The following is a 21577-nucleotide window of genomic DNA, read 5'->3' as shown; positions in this document are numbered from 1 at the left end:
CATGACAAATCACATTTTATAAATAAATAAATAAATAAATAAGAATTCTGTCTGGGAGCAACTACACAGATCCTTGCCCATCCTTCTTAATGGATGATCAGCAGATGTGAGAGAACATGCTATGAATGCTACCCACATCTTGACATTCACCCACACCTTGTGGATGTGTTTAATTGTGCCACCTCATCACAGAGAACATTCCAAATTTACCAGAATCAGTGTTGGAGGTATTTGGGGGACAGTCTTCTTTATTCTGTGTAACTTCTTTAATCAAATTCTTTGTAGCATCCATTTTATCAGCATGGTTTTTTTGCTCATCAGTATCCCCTAAAGACTGCTCAACATGGCAGTAGGCCTGATGCAAAGCTTCAATATCACTGTTAGTTTGTCCACAGGAAATACCTGACAAGAAAGATAAAAAAAGTTAATCAACATACAACAAGTTTTGTTTTTTTTGTTTTTTTTAAAAAAAACACTTTTAAAGAGACTAAAAATATAATTGAAAACAATATTCTCAGAAGTATATTCCATATATATTGCAACCCTCTCTCAGGTAAGATCAGCATTAGTCTATAATCTTATGCAAACATATCTGAGAGCAAACCTCACTAAATTCAAAAAAGGCTTCTTTCCCTGCCTAGGACTAAAGTGTAAGACTGTAATCGACAGCCATGATGTGGGTTGTCATCAATATCAATCAAATCTTTAGCCACTAATTAAATCTCAGAAAACTAGTGAGTACTAAGATGAGAAAAACAAAAACAAAACAAATCAATTATTTACTTTTATTTTTACTTTATTTTTTTGCCAAGAAAAAGCAGAATTTTCAAAACAGGACCTTGTTCTTGAGAAAATGTTAAACAATAATGGGATGAGTCAGCTACAATAAAGTCCACAAGTGTCTTTGATTTTAAATACTTGATTGTTTCCCAGTGAAATCAATGGGACCTCAAAGAGTTTAGATTTGGAGAGTGGGGCCCTGCATATTGATGTGATCAAAGGATGATTCTAAAGTGAAGAGGCCAGAGCAGACTAAGACATATTGCTCTTGACTCATTTGCTTTCAGTATGGTGACCACATGAGGAAACAAGCAATCAATAAAAACCAGGCTTACCTGTTCCACTCATATTCTCTGCAATGACTTCTTTAGGACGATGATGTTCTGTAAGTATGTTATCCTCATTTTCACTGGCCTTTTGAGTCTCCAGAGTTGAGTCTTGGGAATCAAGGAGGGCAACTAAAAAAAGATAAAGTCCATATTCTGGGAATTCCTTTATTAGGTTAACTAAAAAGGCACAACTATCTTTTTAAAAGCTTAGTAAGGTTAAATGTTTCCCCTAACATTAAGTCTATTTGAGTCTGACTCTGGGGGGTTAGTGCTCAGCTCCATTTCTAAGCTGAAGAGCCAGCATTGTCCATACCTTCAAGGTCATGTGGCCAGCATGACTACATTGAGCACCATTACCTTCCCGCAGAAGTGGTAGCTATTGATCTACACACATTTGCATGTTTTTGAACTACTAGGTTGGCATGAGCTGGGGCTAATAGCACTCCCCAGATTCTAACAGCTAACCTTTTGGTCAGCCAGTTCAGCAGTTTAACCAGCTGCGCCACCAAAGGCCTTACACAGAAGTTTTTGTGGCTCTTCTGTCAGCCTAATAGAGGGACTAGCACAACATGGTCAATGGGCCTCTGTGTTATGATCAACACAACAATCTCTACAGTTGTATGATCCTCACAGAACTATATTTCCTATATAAATACTGTAACAACTTCTGCTCTACCACTACCCAGAATACTACTTGCAAAATATCTGGTTCACCTGACAATTGTGGGATATGCTTAGGGTAATATGCTTAATTGCTGAAAAGTTCAGAAATAGGAAATATTAGAAAATTAAGTGTTACTATCATAAATGACTAGATGAGATTTCAACAGCAGAAAAGGTATTTCATGATAAATTAGACAGGAAATAAATAATAGATCATCTATAATAAATAATTCACTACTGAGCATTTGAGGAATTGAGTTTTACAACAGTGAGCAATATTATGACCCACCACTGAGAAGAAAGTCAGTTAACACAGTGAGATGTACTCGTTTTTGAGATACAGAACACATGGCATCTACCAGTCATAAAGAATCATGACAACCATATATAAAAAACTACAACAGACATGGTCTACCCAATGTAGTGTTTTGAATCAGCACCCCAAATAACTCCAGGAACAGGCCTAAAAACCAAGACACCAAGATTTTTTTGTTGGGCTGTGCAATCCAATATAATGGACTGGGCCCTGTGGTAAACACTTCACACACAATAGAAAGGTATCTGGAAAACATCTCTGGGCAAAAGTTTCCATGAAGTCAGACAAGGTCTTTTCAAATATTTATATTTATGAATGGTTTTTAACTACTTTTCAGATGAATTTGATTACAACAAAACTGACATAAAAATGAAACTGTGTGTTATGCTTATAACATGGGTTTCTTTAAACATCTTTTGAATTTCATACCTTTAGCCAGCATGCCAATCTTTTCTTCCTAAAAAGTAAGAGAAATGTACGAACAGAGATGAGTTTGGAAAAAATGTAAAGTTTTTTTTTTACTGAAAAAGGAACCACTACATTTACTGGCAGAGGTACAAAGACCTGGAAACATATAGGTGTCCAGATGCTGGACTGTAAATCCTAGCAATCCTAGGCAGAATAGCTAATAGTAAAGAAAGCTGTAGTTCTAGTGTATCATCTTCCATAAAGGCTACAATTTCCACCTCTGTTTTACATTATGTAATTTTTTACTTCTATAAACTAGATTAGAGCTAGAACGTAACATTTACTGGGATAAAAATCACAACAGCAAACTTGATAACAGAAAATATAAAAAGCCAAAATCCTGCTTGCAAATATAAGTAAACACATTTGAATCACTTGATGTTTCTTAAGAAAAAAGACAAAGTTCTCAGAAAAAAAACAACAAAGTTCTGTTGTACTTTCTGATAATCACACAAAAAATGCCATGATCCAAAAGAATTAAATGGCTGTTCTTGACTTGAGCTCCTGCAGCCAAATTATATTCTGATTGCTTTTAGTGGAGTGAATCAAGTTATCTACACAATAATTTCAAATGAATAATGTGGCTCATATTTGGGGTGGGGGGGGGGGGAGACAATACTCCTTGCATACACAGGAAGCATCTATGTATATTATAATACAGATGCAAGTTTGGGTCACAGAAAATGATGTGAATGTAAATAAAAATAAGATCTTACATTTAGCTATAAATGCTTTAAAGATCAATATTTTAATACCCAACTTCCAGGTCTTCTATTACCAAGAAACGTCAAACAACCATCCCTCAATCCTGCAGTCAGCAATGGACAACTGCCTGGTTGACTGGGCATTTGTCAGATTGAAGAAAATTATAGAAAAGAATTTCCCTCCAGATGACACAGCTGTCACTACCACAACTGTTCAAGATGGATCTATTATTGGCACTGGATAACAGCTTGTTTAATTAATGGGAAAGGAGAGGTGGGATAAAAGACTGAAGAAGCATTGTTAAGATTGAGAAGAGCTTTATGCTAAAATAAAATTAGATTGTTTGAATTGCTTAATCCCCTTTTGCGATTTATGCTGAAAAACCATAAACACAGATATTTCTCTGAAAACTTTAACAATTTGTCTTATGATAAAATAATTTAACTGCATCACTTTGGTAATTTAAAAACCTTTCACTATTTTTTAAATTACAATACCACTAAGCTACTCAGAAAATTCCAAACAGAATGGCAGGATATGAAATGGTATCTACAGATATTTTTGTCCCAGTCCTAGCTGGATATCTAACAAAATATTCATAAATTATATCTGTAGTGCAGGCATGGGCAAACTTTGGCCCTCCAGGTGTTTTGGACATCAACTCCCACAATTCCTAGCAGCCTACCTGAAGGGCCAAAGTTTGTCCATGCCTGCTGTAGCGGTTGCCCCAATTCTGTCTTTGGCGTCCTTATGCAAGCATTCACTGAGGCTGCAATTATATATACATTTCCCTGGCAGGAGATCCCACTGAAAACGACAGATTTCTGTGTAAATACACTTAAGACTGCACCCTAACCTTCTGAGAAAGTTCTTAGTTGGATGCAGGTTACTTTATTTACATACTAACAAATACATAATACTAGCTCAAAAGGCTTACATTTGATTCTGGCATAACAGGTTGTTTAACGTTACTGTCCTGGTTAGATTCTGAATCATCTTCAAAATCCTCACTGTAGTCACCTGGAGTATTTGAAACAAGGCATGCAGTTAATTTTTTTGTCACAAACTGGCAGGAATGACAACACTATTTCCAGTACAAAGAGATGGAAACAAATCAGACCGATTGGCTGAGAAATCGGGCCAACCATACCATTATGAAAAGCAGCTTCATGTACTTCTGAAGCTGCTTAAGTAGATGAAGCTACAGCGTCAGGTGTAGTGTCATAAAAAATAAAAACTTTTACCAGATTTTTCATGATTCTTGGGTTCATCTTCATTTTCTTCTTGGTTCACTATTGGATGATGTCTGCAAATATGATAGTGTTATCTGTTACAACATGTTTTCTAATCATTATTAGAATTAAGAAATATTTCTTAATCCTCCTCTTTTCTAGCAATTAAACACATGGCTTTCTAAAACTAATTTTAACAATACCAAATTGAGACAACATAATAGTAATAAAACCTCCACAAAATTATTTCATGTTTTGAAAAACTCACCTCCATAGACAAAATAATGGAGATTGAAAGATGTGGTGTTTATTATAGTGTCACCTAAGATTGCTGAATTCTAGGCAACATTAACATTTTTAACAAGGTACCATATATACTTGAGTATAAGCTGAATTTTCAGTACCTTTTTGGGCTGAAAAAGCCCCCCTCGACTTGTACTCAAGTCAAAGTTATTTATTATTTTGTTGTTATTACTATTATGTTTATTATGCTTATTGTTTTACTCTATTTATTATTAATAATAATATTACATTATTTTACACTATTATTTTTATTACATTTATTATTTAACTCTATTTATTATAATTATTATATTTATTTTTCTCTATTATTATTACTGTTATTATTTTACTCTATTATTATTGTTATTGTATTTATTATTTTACTTTCATTATTATTATTACATTTATTACATGACTATTATTATTTCACTCTATTATTACTGTTATTATTACATTTCCATTATTTTTACTCTATTATTATTATTATTACATTTATTATTTTACTCTCTTTATTATTATTGGAAGGATACATAAGCACATTAACACTGAAAGAAGTTAGAATAATAGTTTAATCAGAGTTGGACAGTCTTATCTTAAATTACAGTTGTATATAAATATTCAAAAACATTTAACCTATTGATGCCTCAATTAATGTAATTTTATTGGTATCTATTTTTATTTTGAAATTTACCAGTAGCTGATGCATTTTCACTCTCGGCTTATACTCAAATCAACTTCCCAGTTTTTTGTGGTAAATTTAGGTGCCTCGGCTTATACGCATATTCAGGTTGGATTATACTCGAGTATATACGGTGAGTAGAATTGTAATTTACATATTTTTTATTGTACCTTTATATAAACTTAAGAATTTTGCATTTTACTATCACTACTGGTACGCTATTTTACCGAATAAATGCCTGTAACGCTTCGGAATCATTGGAGTCCAACTCCTTATTCAATCTCGAATAGTCAATGGTAGAGGATGCTCCTTTCTCAAGGTCAGCAAAAAATCGCTCCTTTTCCTCTTGCTCCTCCAAAGTGTCCAGTCCAACTCCCAAAACATTCTCCTTAGGCCCTGAAGCAACAACTGAACCTAAATAGTAAAAGCATCCAAATGCAAACAGTGAAAATCAGTACTGTAATATGTATCTACTTTGGAATTAATTATAAGGCAATACTGTTTGTATGCCTCCATATTCTTTGTTAAATGGCTTAGTCCGTGCTATTTGAAGAGCCACATCTGCCTTGATGAACCTCTTAGACCTCTACATTTATCTGGGAAAGTCCTACTTAATACCCCACTACCTTCTCAAGCTCATTTGGTGGAAACAAGGGAAAAGGGGGGGGGGCTTCTTGGTGGCTTCTCCAGACTTTGGGAGGCCAGATCAGTCCCTTTCTCCCTCTCCTTCTGTCTGTATCAAAATATTTATATGCCATCAGACTAAAAACTGACTTGGATGGAATTGTTTTAAAAAATTTTATATGTTCTTTAAGTGAATGTTAATGTTTTTTAATGTTTGAATTTTCTAAATAGTTTAATTGCTACTTTATAGTTTTCATCTGGGTTGTTTTTACATGTGTTGTTAGACAACTTGAATCCCACTGTTGGGAGGAAGATGTGATATAAACGAATAAAAGAAGTACATTTAGCAGTGGTTCCCTATCTTGGGTCCTCCAGTTGTTTTGAACTTCAACTCCCAGAAATCCAGACAGCTTAACAGCTGTTAAGAATTGTGGGAGCTGAGGTCCAGAATACCTGGAGGACCAAAGGTTGGGAACCACTGAAAGAAAACCAGAAAGTGAAGATCTATCAATGCCCGAATGCATGACTGGACCTTAAACATACACTCCATACCAAAGATTAATGAGCAATAAGATGCACAGATACATCTTTTGTATATGTCTTCTATTTCCATTTATCTCAGTGGAAGACTTCAATAAAAGACTTCACGTCAGCAAAAGCTCATAGTCATTCCCTTGACCGGAACTAACAAGAAAGATGTTCTGCATAGTATGCAAACTAAAATACATATGATTAGAAAAAACAGATGGGCTGAGAGAATTTTGTAATGGAGCGAACAGGAAAAATGACTGTTATAATCACTGTGTTTTTCTTTTTTTAAAAAAAAAAAATCAGTCATTCTCAATCTTTGTAACTTAATCATGCCATGTAAGGAAAAATATAGTGGGTTGAAGGATCTTTTTCAGGAACTTTTACCATTAGTTTCTAGGCTATCTCTGCTTAAAGAGGCTGAAACACCACTAGGTTGACCTGGCTGAATGCCTTCCACATGATCTTCATCCACTTCCACAATAGAATGAGAAAGCCTTCGCGACTTCAGAAAACTGCCACTTGCTCCATGCTTTCCTAAAAACACAGAAGAATAAGAAATAAAGTATTGTTACCAAAAACTATATTCAGCACATACTAACAGAAATAGATGATAGACAGATGAAATGACACAGGAACCATAAGAGTACTTCACTATCAATAATGGTTTATATATTCCTGGGCTCAGAAAATGCCACATGAGGGGATTCAGCATAACAAAGAAATCAAGACCCCTTAAATGCATCTGAAGAAGCTAATCTTTCCTTGAAAATGCCAAGTTCTCCTGTACACCTGTAAAGGAACCTGGCAACCACTTTTCAGATTGATGGTAAATATGACATACACTCAAGTTACTGAAAGCTCTCATTTGTTGATTGATAATTAGATATCCTTAATATGAAAGCTAAAATATTCATAATCAGAGAGCTAGATATCCTAGGTTTTATAGCGGCAGGCCTACCCAGTCAACTTTAAACCACAAATTTTAAATTTGCATTCAATCATCATTGAATTTTAATCTTTGTACTACATATTTTAATATTTGTATTTTATACAAATGTGTTTTAATACATGCATTTTATTATATGTATTTTATGGTGATGTGTTTTAACTGTGATGTGTCACACCTCGAGCCATGAGGAGAGGCCGATAACAAATAAACATGATTATTATTATTATCATTATTAATAAAATGGTTGAAAGATTAATAAGTAGCATAGTTGGTATAATGAAAAAGAAGAAATAGTCCTAATTACATAACTAAGCCCAAACAATGGTATTTTGATTCTAAATCAGGCATGGGCAAACTTTCTAACTTGGGGGCCGAATGGCAGGCCAGGAAGAAGGGGGTTCTCCCTAAGTCTCCTCCCTGCCCTTTCATCCTCTTCCTCTCCTGTTTTGTAGGCAGAAAGTGAAGAAAAGATGAGAAATGTTTGGATCCCAAAAGGGTTTGCCTTGGTCTGGATAGGATAGTGGATGGGAGAGAAAAAGTGTATCCATTAGACCCCATACTCCTGATATAGAATCATAGAGCTGGAAGAGATCTCCAAGGACCATCCAGTTAAACCCCCTGCAATCTAAGAAGGCACAATCAAAGCACTCCTTATAGAAAGCCTCAGCAGAATAGTCTCCAGAGATGGAGATTCCACCATACACTGAGACAGCCTATGCCAATCTCCAACAGTTCTTAATCTCAGGAAGTTTTTCCTAATATTTTTAGTCGAATTTCTTTCCCTGCCATGTGAAACCGCTGCTCCCTTATGCCCTCGTCTCTAGAGCAGCAGAAAATCAGCCCCCCTCCCCCCACCACCTCCTCAATAGGACACCCTTTTAACTCTTGAAACATGGTTCTCATGTTCCCTCTCTACCTTCTCTTCCCCCAGCTAAAAATCCCTCAGGAGGAAAGGAGGAAGGAAAAAGAGAAGCAAGGAAGAAAGGGGGGAAGAAAGGTAGAAAGAGAAGGATGGAAGGAAGGGAATGGAGGGAGGGAGGTGAGGAAGGAAAGAGAGAAGGAAGGAAAGACAAAATGGAAGAAAGGAAGAAAGGAAGGAAGAAGGAAAAAAGGGGGAAGGAAGGAGGAAAGAGGGAAGGAAGGATGAAAGCATGGAAGAGAAGGAAGGGGGGGCGGAGAGAAGGAGGGAGGCAAGGAAAGCAGGGAGGGAAGAGGAAAGAAAGAGCAACGGAAGGAAGGATAGTGAGAAAGAGGATGGTGCGAGAAAAGAGCCCAAGGGGCCGCATCTGCCCCCGCCACCCGGCCTGGGTTTACTCATGCCTGTTCTATATCATGGTAGTAAAAACCAACAAAGTTCATTTAGTAGAAATAATTTGTGTCTGTGAACGTTGAAAAACCTCAGATCAAAACAGTCTCATGAAGAAACCAAAGTAGATTTGTTACCCTCAGCATGTTGAAGTTTGTCAGAAACAGCCAATTCTTCTTTGTTTAAGCACACACTTTTCTTTGCTTTTAGTGATTTTTCCAACATTTTGTATTTAGCCAATGCCTTGCTGCAAGATTCACTTGAAAAGGGTTTAGGACTAACTACTCTAACTACACACAAAACAACAAGTGTTTACAAGAGGGTTAGGGGTAAAAAAAAAGAAAAGTAATAATTTTATCAAACTCAAGAATGACTCAGTATATCTTTATTCTCGCACTGCTGGTTTAACTACATCACACATAATAAGCTAACTCCTTTAAAAATCATGACTACCCTTGCTTGGGAAAAAATACACAACATATTCTTTATTTCACATCTTTCAATTAGTATTTTGCATGTTAAGTTGATTTGAAAAGGAATTCAATGGGTCAAAGTAAAAATAAAAGTACTATTTGTAGTGAAATTTAACTGTGAAAATGGACAATATTAAAAATATTTAATTGGCCTGCTATGCTATATATTTCACTGCATATTACCACTCAAGCATGAATAGACCAATGATGATTTCTGTAAAACATTTCCAGATCTTAAAAGATTTTTAAGTGACTGGAATCAGAATGCAAAGGTTTAAATGTAAATCCTAGTCCTAACTACAAAAGATCCAGAGAATCAATACTAAGACAACAGAAATTCCAGAAACAGAATCATAGTTCACATCTCCCACCTCTAGCACTGAGATTGTATATAGGGTAGGGTTTTATAAACTTTATAATCTCATAAAAAGCAAACATTGTAAATTACACAAATTGTGACACAACCATCTGTACAATCAATTAAACATACTGCAGGGGAAAAGCAATAACACGAATTCTCTGCCTGTGATTTTCCAGTGCACTGTAGTAGGCCATCGCAATACCCCATTCTCTATGTACATTTGTATTTTGCTGTGCTCAGATGCAATACTAAATGATGCCCCCACCCCCACCCCAAAACATGCCAGTATCAGAAGAGACAGGACCAGGCTAGGGTTGCGCCATTCCTGTCCCTAATGAAGTACTGCACTAAAAGGAGAATTCTGTTACACAGAATAAATAGTAAAAAAAATAGTATAAAATGGCATAGAAGAATCTTGTAGGATCTGTGAAACTAACTAGAAAGAAAAAATGTCTAGTATACACATTTGTAAACACAGTCCAATTCAACAGATTCACATATGATTAAGCAGATTGTGTCCAAACAGGGATGTGCCAAAAACATTTTCTTCCCAGTTATCCTCAAAGAAGCAACTGATTTCCTCTATGTCCTTTTATATTAAAATGGGCTGACACAGCTATCTCTTTCAAGTCTATTGCTGAGCAGGGTTGCCTCATTCCTTGGAAAAACAGAAGCTGTTTGACAGTGAGTCAAACCATGGTCCACATTTTACTCAAGATGAGAAATATATTCTGAGTAGGTCATCTTGAGTAAGAGTAACCATGAAAAGAGGTCTAGATATAAATAAATAAATAAATAAATAAATAAATAAATAAATAAATATTCTATTGGCAGTGAGCACTGGTTTCAGACAGTCATTTTTCACATGACAATGCTCATAATGAACCTGAGACCTGGTCTGTGCAAGGAGAGCCATCTGTTCTGACCAAGTCACTTCAGGGAGTGTGTGTTCTCCAATTACTTTTAGTACTACCTCACTTAATTAAAGCCATCTTTATTTGAGCAGGAAAAAATGTTATCAAGCAAAGGAAAAGCACTATAAATGGAAAGCAATCAATTTTGACTTGTACCACAGTACAACTAAGACTATACTGATATCTACAAAGAAGAGTTTTAATCTAGTACCAGGCTGGTTATGTGAAAGTGGGATCTTCTCTTCACCATCTTCAGTCAATTCATCTTTATCCCCTATAGGCTTCTTCTCATCACTTTGTTTGATAAACTTGTTTGTCTTAGGAACTTGGGAAATCAAAGAAGGATATAATATAAAGAAAAATTGCAGAAGTGACCAAAAGCAAAACAAAACAAAACAAAGACATTGAAAATAATAATGAAAGAGGGGGGAAAGCTTTTGTCAGTGGGCATAGGAAAATGGGGCTAGTGGGGAATTTTCATGGATTACCATCTACTTCCTGATATTCATGGAAGTTTATCCTAAAATAAATCAATTAATCTCAAAGATGCTACTGGATTCCTGCATCCCCTTTCCTTGATGTACTAAAACAGACTAACATGGCTGTCTCTTTGAGAGCCTGATTGTGATAGATTTGACTTATTTTCATTTAAACTGTGAGAGTTTGAGATTACTTCAGTTGCCATTTAATAATTCACTTCCAAAATCAAAATGTACTTTAAACTAGCAGATTTGTACCAAGAGTTGTTTAAAGATGTTGCCCCTGGCAGAGAATGAAGCATGCTAATTTTTCTTTAAAAAATAAATAAAATAAATGTTATTATTTAAACACAAAGGAAGTGACATATATTTACAAACAGAGCATGCAACATACAGAGACAGTAGCAAACACAATAGACAATACATTCCCTCCATCCCCACACCTGTGAACCCACCACCATGGACTTCCATCCCTGCTCACTATGATATCTATACATTATAATAACTACCCCTATAAGTTCCTTAAACAGTTCCCCTCGCAGCATCCTTGAAATCAGCTTTTGCCTTCTTTCCAAGATATGCAAAGGCCAACCACCATTTGTTTATACAGTCTTCATTAATTTTACCTCAAGTCCATTAGACAGCTTGGTCATTTGTATGTAATCTATTAATTTTTCTCTCCAATCTCTTTTGAGTATTTCTCTTTTTCCCTTCCATTATTTTGCTTTGACAATTCTTGCTGCTAAAAGCTATATTGGCAGATTTCTTTATCTTCCTGGTTAATATCCTCTCTGAACAGACCTAGAAAGCACATTGCTGGGCTTTTCTTGACCATATTGGTGAGCAGAACATGCCAGTTTAAATAGATATTCTCTTCTTCTACGGTCCTGTTTCCACAAAAAAAAATACTTTCTCCACAAATGTTTGGGGAGTGGCATAGGGAATTGCAGGGAGAGCAGGAGGTAATAAATATCTACCCTCACCTAACTCCTTTTTGGATTAAAGAGCCTAGCATGAAAGAAATAACCCCGTCGGCAGCACATCTAAATCAAGTCAAAAGAAGCTAAGACAGCCATTGCACAACTAAAGCCCTCAAATCGTTATGTGTGTGTAATAACACTCACTTTCTAATAATCTGGGAAAACTTCACGCCCCTTGTTCCAAACTTACAGCCATATGAGGTAAAAGAGCAAACTAAGCAATCATAAAAATTGTGTTCCGCTATTTTTTATACTATCCTATGCTATTTCAGTTCCCAATGACTATGTAAATCAAATAATTTGTATTTTAAGAACAACATTTGCAAAACTGAACATGGCTTTTTTCTACTAACCTTTTGTTAATAGTATAGGCTGCTGTCATTCTACTGGTTTAGAAAAAGCTGCTGTAAACGTGAAAGGCTTTGACTGACATCTTGTGGCCATACAAAACAAAGACAGTGGAACAGAATGAAATTCATTACCATCATCCGAATCATCCTCAGATATCCACCATGGCAAGGGCTGTTTCTTCTTAGTTGGCCCAATAGCTTCGGGAATACTGGATATTTTCTTTGGTTCATTTCCCAATGAATCATCTGAAAGAGACTACATCAGAAGCAGAATCACTCATTCTGTTAGTTATTTTTTATTTGCTCCCTTCAAAAAGTACACAATCCAGTCAATGTTAAATATATTAAAGCCTAAATAACCCCAAAGAAGAATCAAGCATGCACTTAAAACTCAACAGCAACAAGTCTTTCCCAATATACCAGTACACCTTTGAGACAAAATGCGACATTTATTTCATATTCTAATCTGTTTCTTTCTTTTTTGACCAAATATTCTTTTATGACCATGTTTAATCTTCATTACTGCCATTTTCAGCAACTCAGAAGGAAATCTTGAACTCTTCTAAAATTATTTTAATTTATGGTTTATGTTTTGAGTTATATTTAATATATTTTGTGTTCTATGTCTCTTGTTATTTTCTGTTCTATTTATCATTTGTCTTGATTTTAATGTATTATGTGCTTATTATTATTTTGTATTGTTTTGCCTTGCTTTAAGCCGCTTTGAGTCCCCTAGGGAAGAGGAATGGGATGCAAATAAAGTTTATTATTCTACGGAACAAATAGATAGCACTATTCTGGAGGGAAGTAGTAATGGGGATGAAATGTATTTCATTCGTACAAACTTAACAGGATGAGCAACTGGGTCTGTGAGTTGCCACCCCTCATTTTAAAAGTTGTTTTTACAAGGGTCCTTCAAGGGTCTAGAGAAGGAATATTTTATTGGCTTTCTTCACTACAGAAATGTAGTCCAGGAGAGGTCCTTTTCAAAAAGCCCTCCATGTCTAAAATGACTGGAGAATGTGACCTGGTAAAGTTTTCCCCAAAGAAGGTACTCTTGTCAATAAACATAATACAAATGGATGTACATTCTAAGGATGAGATGAACAAATAATGTTATTCAAACCTACCCAACTAGACCACTGTATGATAATTGCCATTATTACCTCAACAGCATACTGATAAAGTTAATCCTTAGATTTTTAACTTCTAGGGACCTACCAAAAGTCAAGCTCCAAACAGAAACCTTCCTCCCACCTCCCACCTCTTTAAAATAAACAAAGGCATACAAGTTATTAAATCAAACTTACAATCAGTTGTTCATGTGGATTAATTAAGAATACACTTTGGATAAATAGGTAGCAGAGCAATTGTAACAGGAGAGAAAACCCCGTTATAGGTTTGCCTTAGGGTCACCAGGGGCAAACCAAGAATGGGCAACCCTGAACAGACTCAGAAGTGGAGTGGGAAGAGAAACATGCAACATGGCAAAAATGGCACTATCTACAAGAATCCTCCACCTTGTGCAACCGTATAGCAGAACAAATAATTCCACATCTGTATGCTTGTCCATTGCCTCACGCATAGAGAAAGACTTGAGGTCATTGTTGCCTGTTTTCGGTCTAAAATTACTTAGCCACTTGCGCTCCCTCTATTTTATCAGTTTTATACTTATTTATGAAATGCTTTTGAAATAAAATAAAGGGTCACCAGAAATGACTTGAAGGCGCGAACACACACACAGAAAATACCACAGATTTTGTGGAACTGTCTGTAGGACAGCTGACAGCTTTGTCGTACAAGTTCTATCTAAATCCATATGTTAAGATCCAATGAAATATTCAAGGTCTAAACACTCTAAAGCAGGCATCCTCAAACTGTGGCCCTCCAGCTGTTTGGGCCTTCAACTCCCAGAATTCCTGACAATTGAACAAGCTCGTTAGGGCTTCTGGGAGTTGGAGGCCCAAACAGCTGGAAGGCCGCAGTTTGAGGATGCCTGCTCTAAAGCCACCAAATCCCATTCAATCATGGAAGCTGATTGGATAGGAGACCACCGATAAATACCAGTTGCTGTAAGCTATATTTCTGGGGACGGAGCTGGAAAAAATATCTCTGAGTTTTCCTTCCCTAAGAAAAGCGCATTATATTCATGAAGCTGACATAAAATGACGAGTGTTTGAAGGCATACACAGAATACGCATTCATTTTTCATACCCTGAAACAACTTCCATATAGGAAATAACTATGTAGCTCATCATACATATGAGCAGGAAGCTGAAAATAGTGAAATATGTAAATCTATACTGTTATATACTCAAACTGATATATTATCATTTTCAAAACCATACTTTGTTATGTTATCCAAATAATTAACATTAACGAACTATGGTTTATGAAGTGTCAGCACTTTAAATTGTAATCTGAAATAATGTTGATGAATTGTCAACATCTTAAACCACAACCTGATGTTAAGTCTTGCTAGATATATTCAAACAAAATGGACAAAACATTTTATTTCTCTATCCGGTGGCTGTCTGGAATACTATTCACATATAATGCTATTCCTGTAAAGTTGCATAAACCATGGGTTGCCCAGAAATCTGGAAACAAAGTCATGGTTTGGAGTCAAAGCTATACTAGGCTGTGTAGACTACGGCTTTATGTCTGAGACAACTCATAAAAAGCTACATGCACATTGCTTACTTTTCCTAGACTTTCTGTTGAAACAGAACCTATGAAGCAGCGCTTAAACAAGTGGTAGACAAAATAACCATATATTGTATATTTTACTCTTTCAAGCTATTGTACTACCTAGAGAAAACTGAGTTACATTTTTAATATAAGTTTAATGCATAGCATATAAATAACAGTCAAAGTTAAGTTCTATTTTTAAGGCAGACTACAAATATTAATGCAACACCAATGCCCCAAAACAACTGGGCTGGGAGCTACTGACAGGTGTTTGATGCAAGTTCTGTTCTCACTTGCTATTTCTTTTGTAACTAACTGCATCTCTGTTCGGCAAGTGGGACCTGGATGATGCTTACGGTCCTCAGAGTATTGTAATTGAGGAAACTGAAACCTCCCCAGATGCCGAGCCTGAGATCTGGAAATCTTCTATATCCAGCCATCTTGTCAACTTCAAATAGTAAAGTAACAGCTGGGAAAGGAAACACTCATAGAAAAATTGCCATTACAGGCCCCTGATATATCAATTGTCTGATCACTACCATAAAAATACTGAAAATGAAAAGAATCGCTGTGTCTTCTTAACTGTATCTTTTCAGTGCTGGTTTGACGAACAAGGGAACTATATATGGCTTTGCAAAAACATCACCAAAAAAAAAAAACAACAACGGTTGACTATAGTCAGATATATATTCAAGCAAAATTGCTTCTTATCGGTACATTAATAATACTACATACAATAAAACACGTTAAAACCAATATGCTATATTAATTAAATCTGCTTCTTTCATTAATGATGTGCACCATTAAGAATTTCTGAGCCATGTCCAACAATGATGTGGTGAGGATGAAACACTATGTCATCACCACTGTATGTGCTTTACAGTAGAACATAAAATGTAAACTGGAAAATTTATACTCTTTCACAAAGCCTAGCTGCATTAATCTCCATGAAACATTAATATTTCATGGAAATATCTGCAGAACACTTGAAGAAATGATGGGACCCTTATTTGGCCCATTATATAGACACTGACTTTTCCATTTAGACATAAAGCAATATACAGGCAGTCCCCAAGTTGCAAACATCTGACTTACAAACGACTCACAGTTAAGAACAGGAGTGAGACAACAGAAAGTGAGGAAAATCTACCCCTCGGAAAAGAAGTCCACTCCTGAAAGAGTTATCATGGGGGAATAAGGTCTGCACTGAAGCTTTCACACCAATCCTTGTTTCCACAACAAGCCATTTTCTTCAAAATCCAATTATGACACGGACAGAAAGTGAGGTGAAATCTTCTGAACAAGGGGCACAGACAACAAAACAAACACCACAAGGGTGTTAGCTCTTCTCTGTGCTACCCAAAGCTTATATATATAGCTGGAGTTACACTTTAAAAATTAACCTGTTTCAACTTACATACAAATTGAACTTAAGAACAAACCTACAGAACTTGTAACTTGGGGACTGCCTCCACACACAATAAAAACACAATTTACCTCTTTCAAAAATTGTTCAAACTGTTCATCTAAGTCTTCTTTTGAAAATCTGTGGGCCATGGTCAGTCACTGGGTCTGAAAACTTCTAAATTACTAAAATAACAAGAAAACATTAAAGGAAAAGCAAGTAATTATTATGTGATTTTTCTAGTCGTTACTCTCTAATACACTTTTTGAATACATTGTTCAACACAAAGCTTCTGAAACACTAGAGAGATAGTGACAAAGAGAGAGCAAGAGAGAGTCTGGACTATGGATAGCCATTTTGCTTACTTACTGAAGATTTCAACGTTTAAAGTGAGATTTAGAATATTCAGCCTTCACGAAGGCTTGAATAAAGTCCATGTTATGCCCTTCTTTTCAATTTCTGAAGCAGTTATAGCCAGATCCACACCTTTAAAATAAATGCTCTAGATTGTAAATTCCTTAGGATGCAAACATGCATTTTGTTTAAATTATTTTGTGAACATATATGTTGATGGCAAAAAGGGAGTAGTTAAGAAGCCACCCACTTCAATCAACACCATGGAAATAATTTTTAGATTCGTATCATATTTTACAATATTTGTTTGGATATGTACCTCATACTTTCCAATATGTTTTTGCACATATATGTAAATCGTGAAAATACTGCATACTACTGAGTTACAGCAGCTTTTATTACTACATATGTAGATGTATTGACACACATATTTCTCAGTCTGTTCCTCAGCTAATACAAATGGATAGATATAGCTAAAACTACTTTTAAAGTGTGCTATATTAATAAAAAGTAAATGAATGATTCCCCATATCAGTCTACAATATATTTTAAAACACTTTTAATCTGACAAATGCCTATACAAAACATTCTACAAACCATTTTTTGCAACTTATTACCAAGAACAATGTCCATGTCCTCTTGTTCATCTGGAACTGACACAAGATACTGATAGCACATTATACAGCAACAGGAAATAGTGCAAAGAACTGAATTAAATAAGATATTGTTATGTAAGCTCATGGAAAAAGTCTCAGAAAACATGGTAAGAAGATTATACGTCACCTCTCATGACACGTAATCCAATCTGCCTTTTAGTACGTAAAATACTGTTGTATTCCTTTACTGACAATATATACAAATGTAGACAAGAAAACTCTAGTTTGTTTTTTGCTTTTAAAAAAGGTTACATTGAACTTTGATCATAATATGTCTGTATGCCTGGTGCAAATACCAGATGCACATTTGACAGAAAATCTATAAAGTTGTACTTCTATTTTGAGCTAAAACCCTGAACCTTGCAGTCTGACTGAAATCAGTAAGATCAAGTCTTTTAAATGGGTGGGTCTGGTCCTAAGCAGACCTGCATATAGATTTATTATTGGGAAATACAGGTTATAAGAATTGTCTTAATTGATCAGATCAAACCAACAAGTCAAGCATTTTGTTTCTAACACTGGCAATCAGAACCTATTACCAAATGTATTGGACTTCGGGGTCATCTCCTGTCCTTTCCCCATGACATCTAACATTTCTGGAATCTATTAACTATCCTGACTAACAGCTCTTGATCAATCTACATATCATGAAATGTTTCATTTTTTTTTTAAAGCTAGTAATCGACATACTTTGGTAATGAATTTCAAAGATAAGTATGGGAAACTTGATATAGATGAATTGCAAACTGCACCATCCTTTAGAGGGCCATAAGATGCTAAGAGACATCGTAGTGGCTTGAATGTTGAACGATGACTTTGTCAACCTGGGTGATCCTGGGCAAGTCATACTCTCAGTTCCACTACCATCACAAGTATAGTTGGGGAAGACAGGAGAGAGGGCCTTCTTTTTAGGTGGCTGCCCAATGACTCTGCCATAAGGAAGTCACAATGCCCCACTCCCTGCTGTCCTTCCGGTGTCATGCCAGAACCTTTTTATCCAGGCAAGCTTTTAAAGAACGTTTTCTAAGAACTGGCTAGGGGGTGCCAGTCCCAGAGAGCTTTTATTCAGATCAAAATTGTTAAAATATTGTAATTAGGGAGTTGTAGTTGACCCTTATCCAGAAAGCACTGTACCCAGCTGACATCAGATCTGCACCAAACTTGGCACACAGACCCAACACAGCCAACTGTGCATACAGGTGGGGTTGGGGGTGATTGACCTAGAACTAGGGAGTTGTAGTTCACCCTGATTCAGAGCACGGAACCCAGCCGACTTCGGATCTGAACCAAACGTGGCACACACACCCAACATGGCCTACTGTGCATACAGACGGGGTTTGGGGGTGATTAATCTTGGCTCTGGGAGTTGTAGTTCACCCTTATCCAGAGGGCACTGAACCCAGCCAATGACAGATCTGGAGCAAACTTTGCACACAGACTCAACATGGACAACTTGCACACTGGCAGCTGTGGACAAGTATACATAGGGACCACCAAACGCAGCGCCCAAACACGAATCAAAGGCACTGCAGACTACTTCAACCAGAGAAGTCAGCCATAGCAGAGCACCTGATGAACCAACCTGGACACAGCATATTATTTGAGAACACAGAAATGCTGGACCACTCTCACAGCCACCATGTCAGACTACACAGAGAAGCCATTGAAATCCACAAGCATGTAGGCAATTTAAACAGAAAGGAGGAAATCGTGAAAATGAACAAAATCTGGCTACCAGTATTAAAAAACTCTAAAATTACAACAGCAAAACAACAGAGAGGAACAATCTGGGACATCTAATCACCTCTCAACAAAAGATTGCCCCAGGCACTTCCAGGCCATCAAATGCTAATCAAGGTGGTCAGTTGAAACATTCACACCTCGCTCCAGCAGACAAGAGTCCTTTGTCCCATCCTGGTAATTCCACAGATATATAAACCTTTTTTCCTAGTTCCAACAGACCTCACTACCTCTGAGGATACTTGCCATAGATGAAGGCGAAACGTCAGGAGAGAATGCATCTAGAACATGGCCATATAGCCCGAAAAAACCTACAACAACCCAGTGATTCCGGCCATGAAAGCCTTCGACAATACAAGGTTGGGGGTGATTGCCCTGGGAATCTGGGCATTATAGTTCACCTTTATCCAGAGCGCATTAAACCCATCCAATGATGGATCTGGACCAAACTTCGCATACAGACTTAACATGGCCAACTGTGCATACTGGCAGGGTTTTGGGGTCATTGCCCTGGGAATCTGGGAATTGTAGTTCACCCGCATCGAGAACACTGAACCTAGCCAACGAGGGATCTGGACAAAACTTGGCACACAGGCACATGTCCAACTGTGAACACAGGCAGGGGTCCTGAGGGTGATTGACCCACGATCTTGGGTATTGCAGTTCACCCACAGTTCACAATTTCTAATGGGAGCATTCTTGCAAAACCAAATCAAAGACTGGTGTTTTTCTAATAAATAGTGTTACGGATTACCTAAGTGATATTACCTAACACCCAAAAACAAATAATGCCTTCTTCTAATAACCCAAGCACTGCCGGGTCCCCAAGCTAGTGCGTGTGCGTGTATAATTTGTGCACAGTGTTGCTCTGGCGTGTCCGCAAGTGTTTTCTGACTAATACTGCAATATAATAACTTGAAATGCATGGTTTTTTAAAGTCCCGATGAAAAGTTGGATCTAGTTTTGCTTTTTTGGATGTTTTTAATTGTTCTTTTAAAAATGGTGTGTCCTTTTTGAGTCCCAAACTCAGGAAAGTAGAATATAAACATGTTGACGTTGCTGCTGTTGTTATAATTCTCCCAGGGCTGCTGCATTCGCATCCTTCTGCTGCTCCTCTCAGTCCCTTGCTCTGAATCAAGCCATTTCTTTCAAAAGCAATTCACCATGGCCTTCCCCAACCTCGCTTTGGCCAGCCATTGATTTGCCCACAAATATCACCAGCCACCTACTTTTCCGCAGGGCTGAGAGGCCGCAAGGGCACCTCACAGACCGAGCAGCCACATTAGGGAATGCACTCGCTTTAGGAAGCCCACCAGCCCCACTCCAGGTTTCACCTACCGAGGCAAAATGAGAGTAAATGGGATTCCCGCCGCTTTAGGCGTCAGCGCGCAGGTTTCCTTGGAAACGGAGAGACCTCACTCGGCCACCGTAGCGCGGCTGGTCCATATGAGGCCCATGACGTCACACCGTCAAAGCTTGGAGAGGGACTGCGTAGGCGGAGGAGCGCAACAACACGTTCGCTTCCTGCTGTCACGTGATATAGAGGCCCTTCCCTCACGCCCCGCCCCCCGACGCTCTCAACCAATCAAAATGAAGAGGGGTCTTAATTTTGAGACTCAGCGCGGGAAAGCGTCAAACATAAATACCTATCAACATGCATTGTCTGCATGAGGAACATTGGAGGAAGGCTTTTAATTACCATTCTAATATGCAGAGTTTATGATATGGAAGAGCATGGGGCATAGTATTTTAGTAGTAACTCAGGGCCCTTCCACACAGCCATATAACCCAGAATATCAAGGCAGAAAATCCCACAATATCTGCTTTGAACTGGGTTATCTGAGTCCACACTGCCATATATTCCAGCTCAATGCAGAAAATGTGGGATTTTATTCAGTTGTGTGGAAGGGGGATGAGACTGAGAAGGGTCCTAGAGCCAAACAGTGGATTCAGAGGGCCACTGCATGCCTAAAATAAAGTGCAGCTACACTGTAGAATTAATGCAGTTTGCAGCACGTTAATTGCCATGGCTCAATGCGACGAAATCCTGGGGCTTATCTGTAGTTTGATAAGGCACCAGTTCTCTTTGGCACTGAAGACTAAAGGCCTTGTTTAAACACAGTTCCCATGATTCTGTATTGGGCCATGGCAATTCAAGGGCCCTTCCACACAGCCCTATATCCCAGAATATCAAAGTGGAAAATCCCACAATATCTGCTTTGAACTGGGTTATCTGAGGACCCTTCCACACAGCCCTATATCCCAGAATATCAAGGCAGGAAATCACACATTAACAGTGTGGACTCAGAT

At 37.3% G+C, this 21577-nt stretch overlaps 1 protein-coding gene across 3 annotated transcripts in view; it reads right to left on the bottom strand.

Moving 5' to 3' along the window:
- CEP162 (centrosomal protein 162) overlaps window positions 1-20794 on the bottom strand; it is a 52228-nt gene extending 31434 nt beyond the window's left edge. Inside the window, exons 1-12 of one of the 3 annotated variants that reach the window (XM_060752980.2) lie at window positions 20606-20794; window positions 16610-16702; window positions 12554-12677; window positions 10824-10937; window positions 9002-9154; window positions 6994-7143; window positions 5682-5868; window positions 4506-4567; window positions 4199-4281; window positions 2518-2545; window positions 1116-1238; window positions 211-402 (exon numbers count right to left, since the gene is read on the bottom strand). In XM_060752980.2, coding sequence (XP_060608963.2) covers window positions 211-402; window positions 1116-1238; window positions 2518-2545; window positions 4199-4281; window positions 4506-4567; window positions 5682-5868; window positions 6994-7143; window positions 9002-9154; window positions 10824-10937; window positions 12554-12677; window positions 16610-16669 — 1276 coding nt within the window. In that variant the 5' untranslated portion in view covers window positions 16670-16702; window positions 20606-20794. The remainder of the gene's footprint in view (window positions 1-210; window positions 403-1115; window positions 1239-2517; window positions 2546-4198; window positions 4282-4505; window positions 4568-5681; window positions 5869-6993; window positions 7144-9001; window positions 9155-10823; window positions 10938-12553; window positions 12678-16609; window positions 16703-20605) is intronic. The other 2 variants (XM_060752981.2, XM_060752982.2) reach the window with 2 other exon arrangements.
- Between the last annotated feature and the right edge of the window lie 783 nt (window positions 20795-21577).

The sequence above is a fragment of the Anolis sagrei genome, chromosome 1, assembly GCF_037176765.1.
Source record: "Anolis sagrei isolate rAnoSag1 chromosome 1, rAnoSag1.mat, whole genome shotgun sequence".
Lineage (NCBI taxonomy): Eukaryota > Metazoa > Chordata > Lepidosauria > Squamata > Dactyloidae > Anolis > Anolis sagrei.
This window is presented reverse-complemented; position numbering and strand designations above follow the sequence as displayed.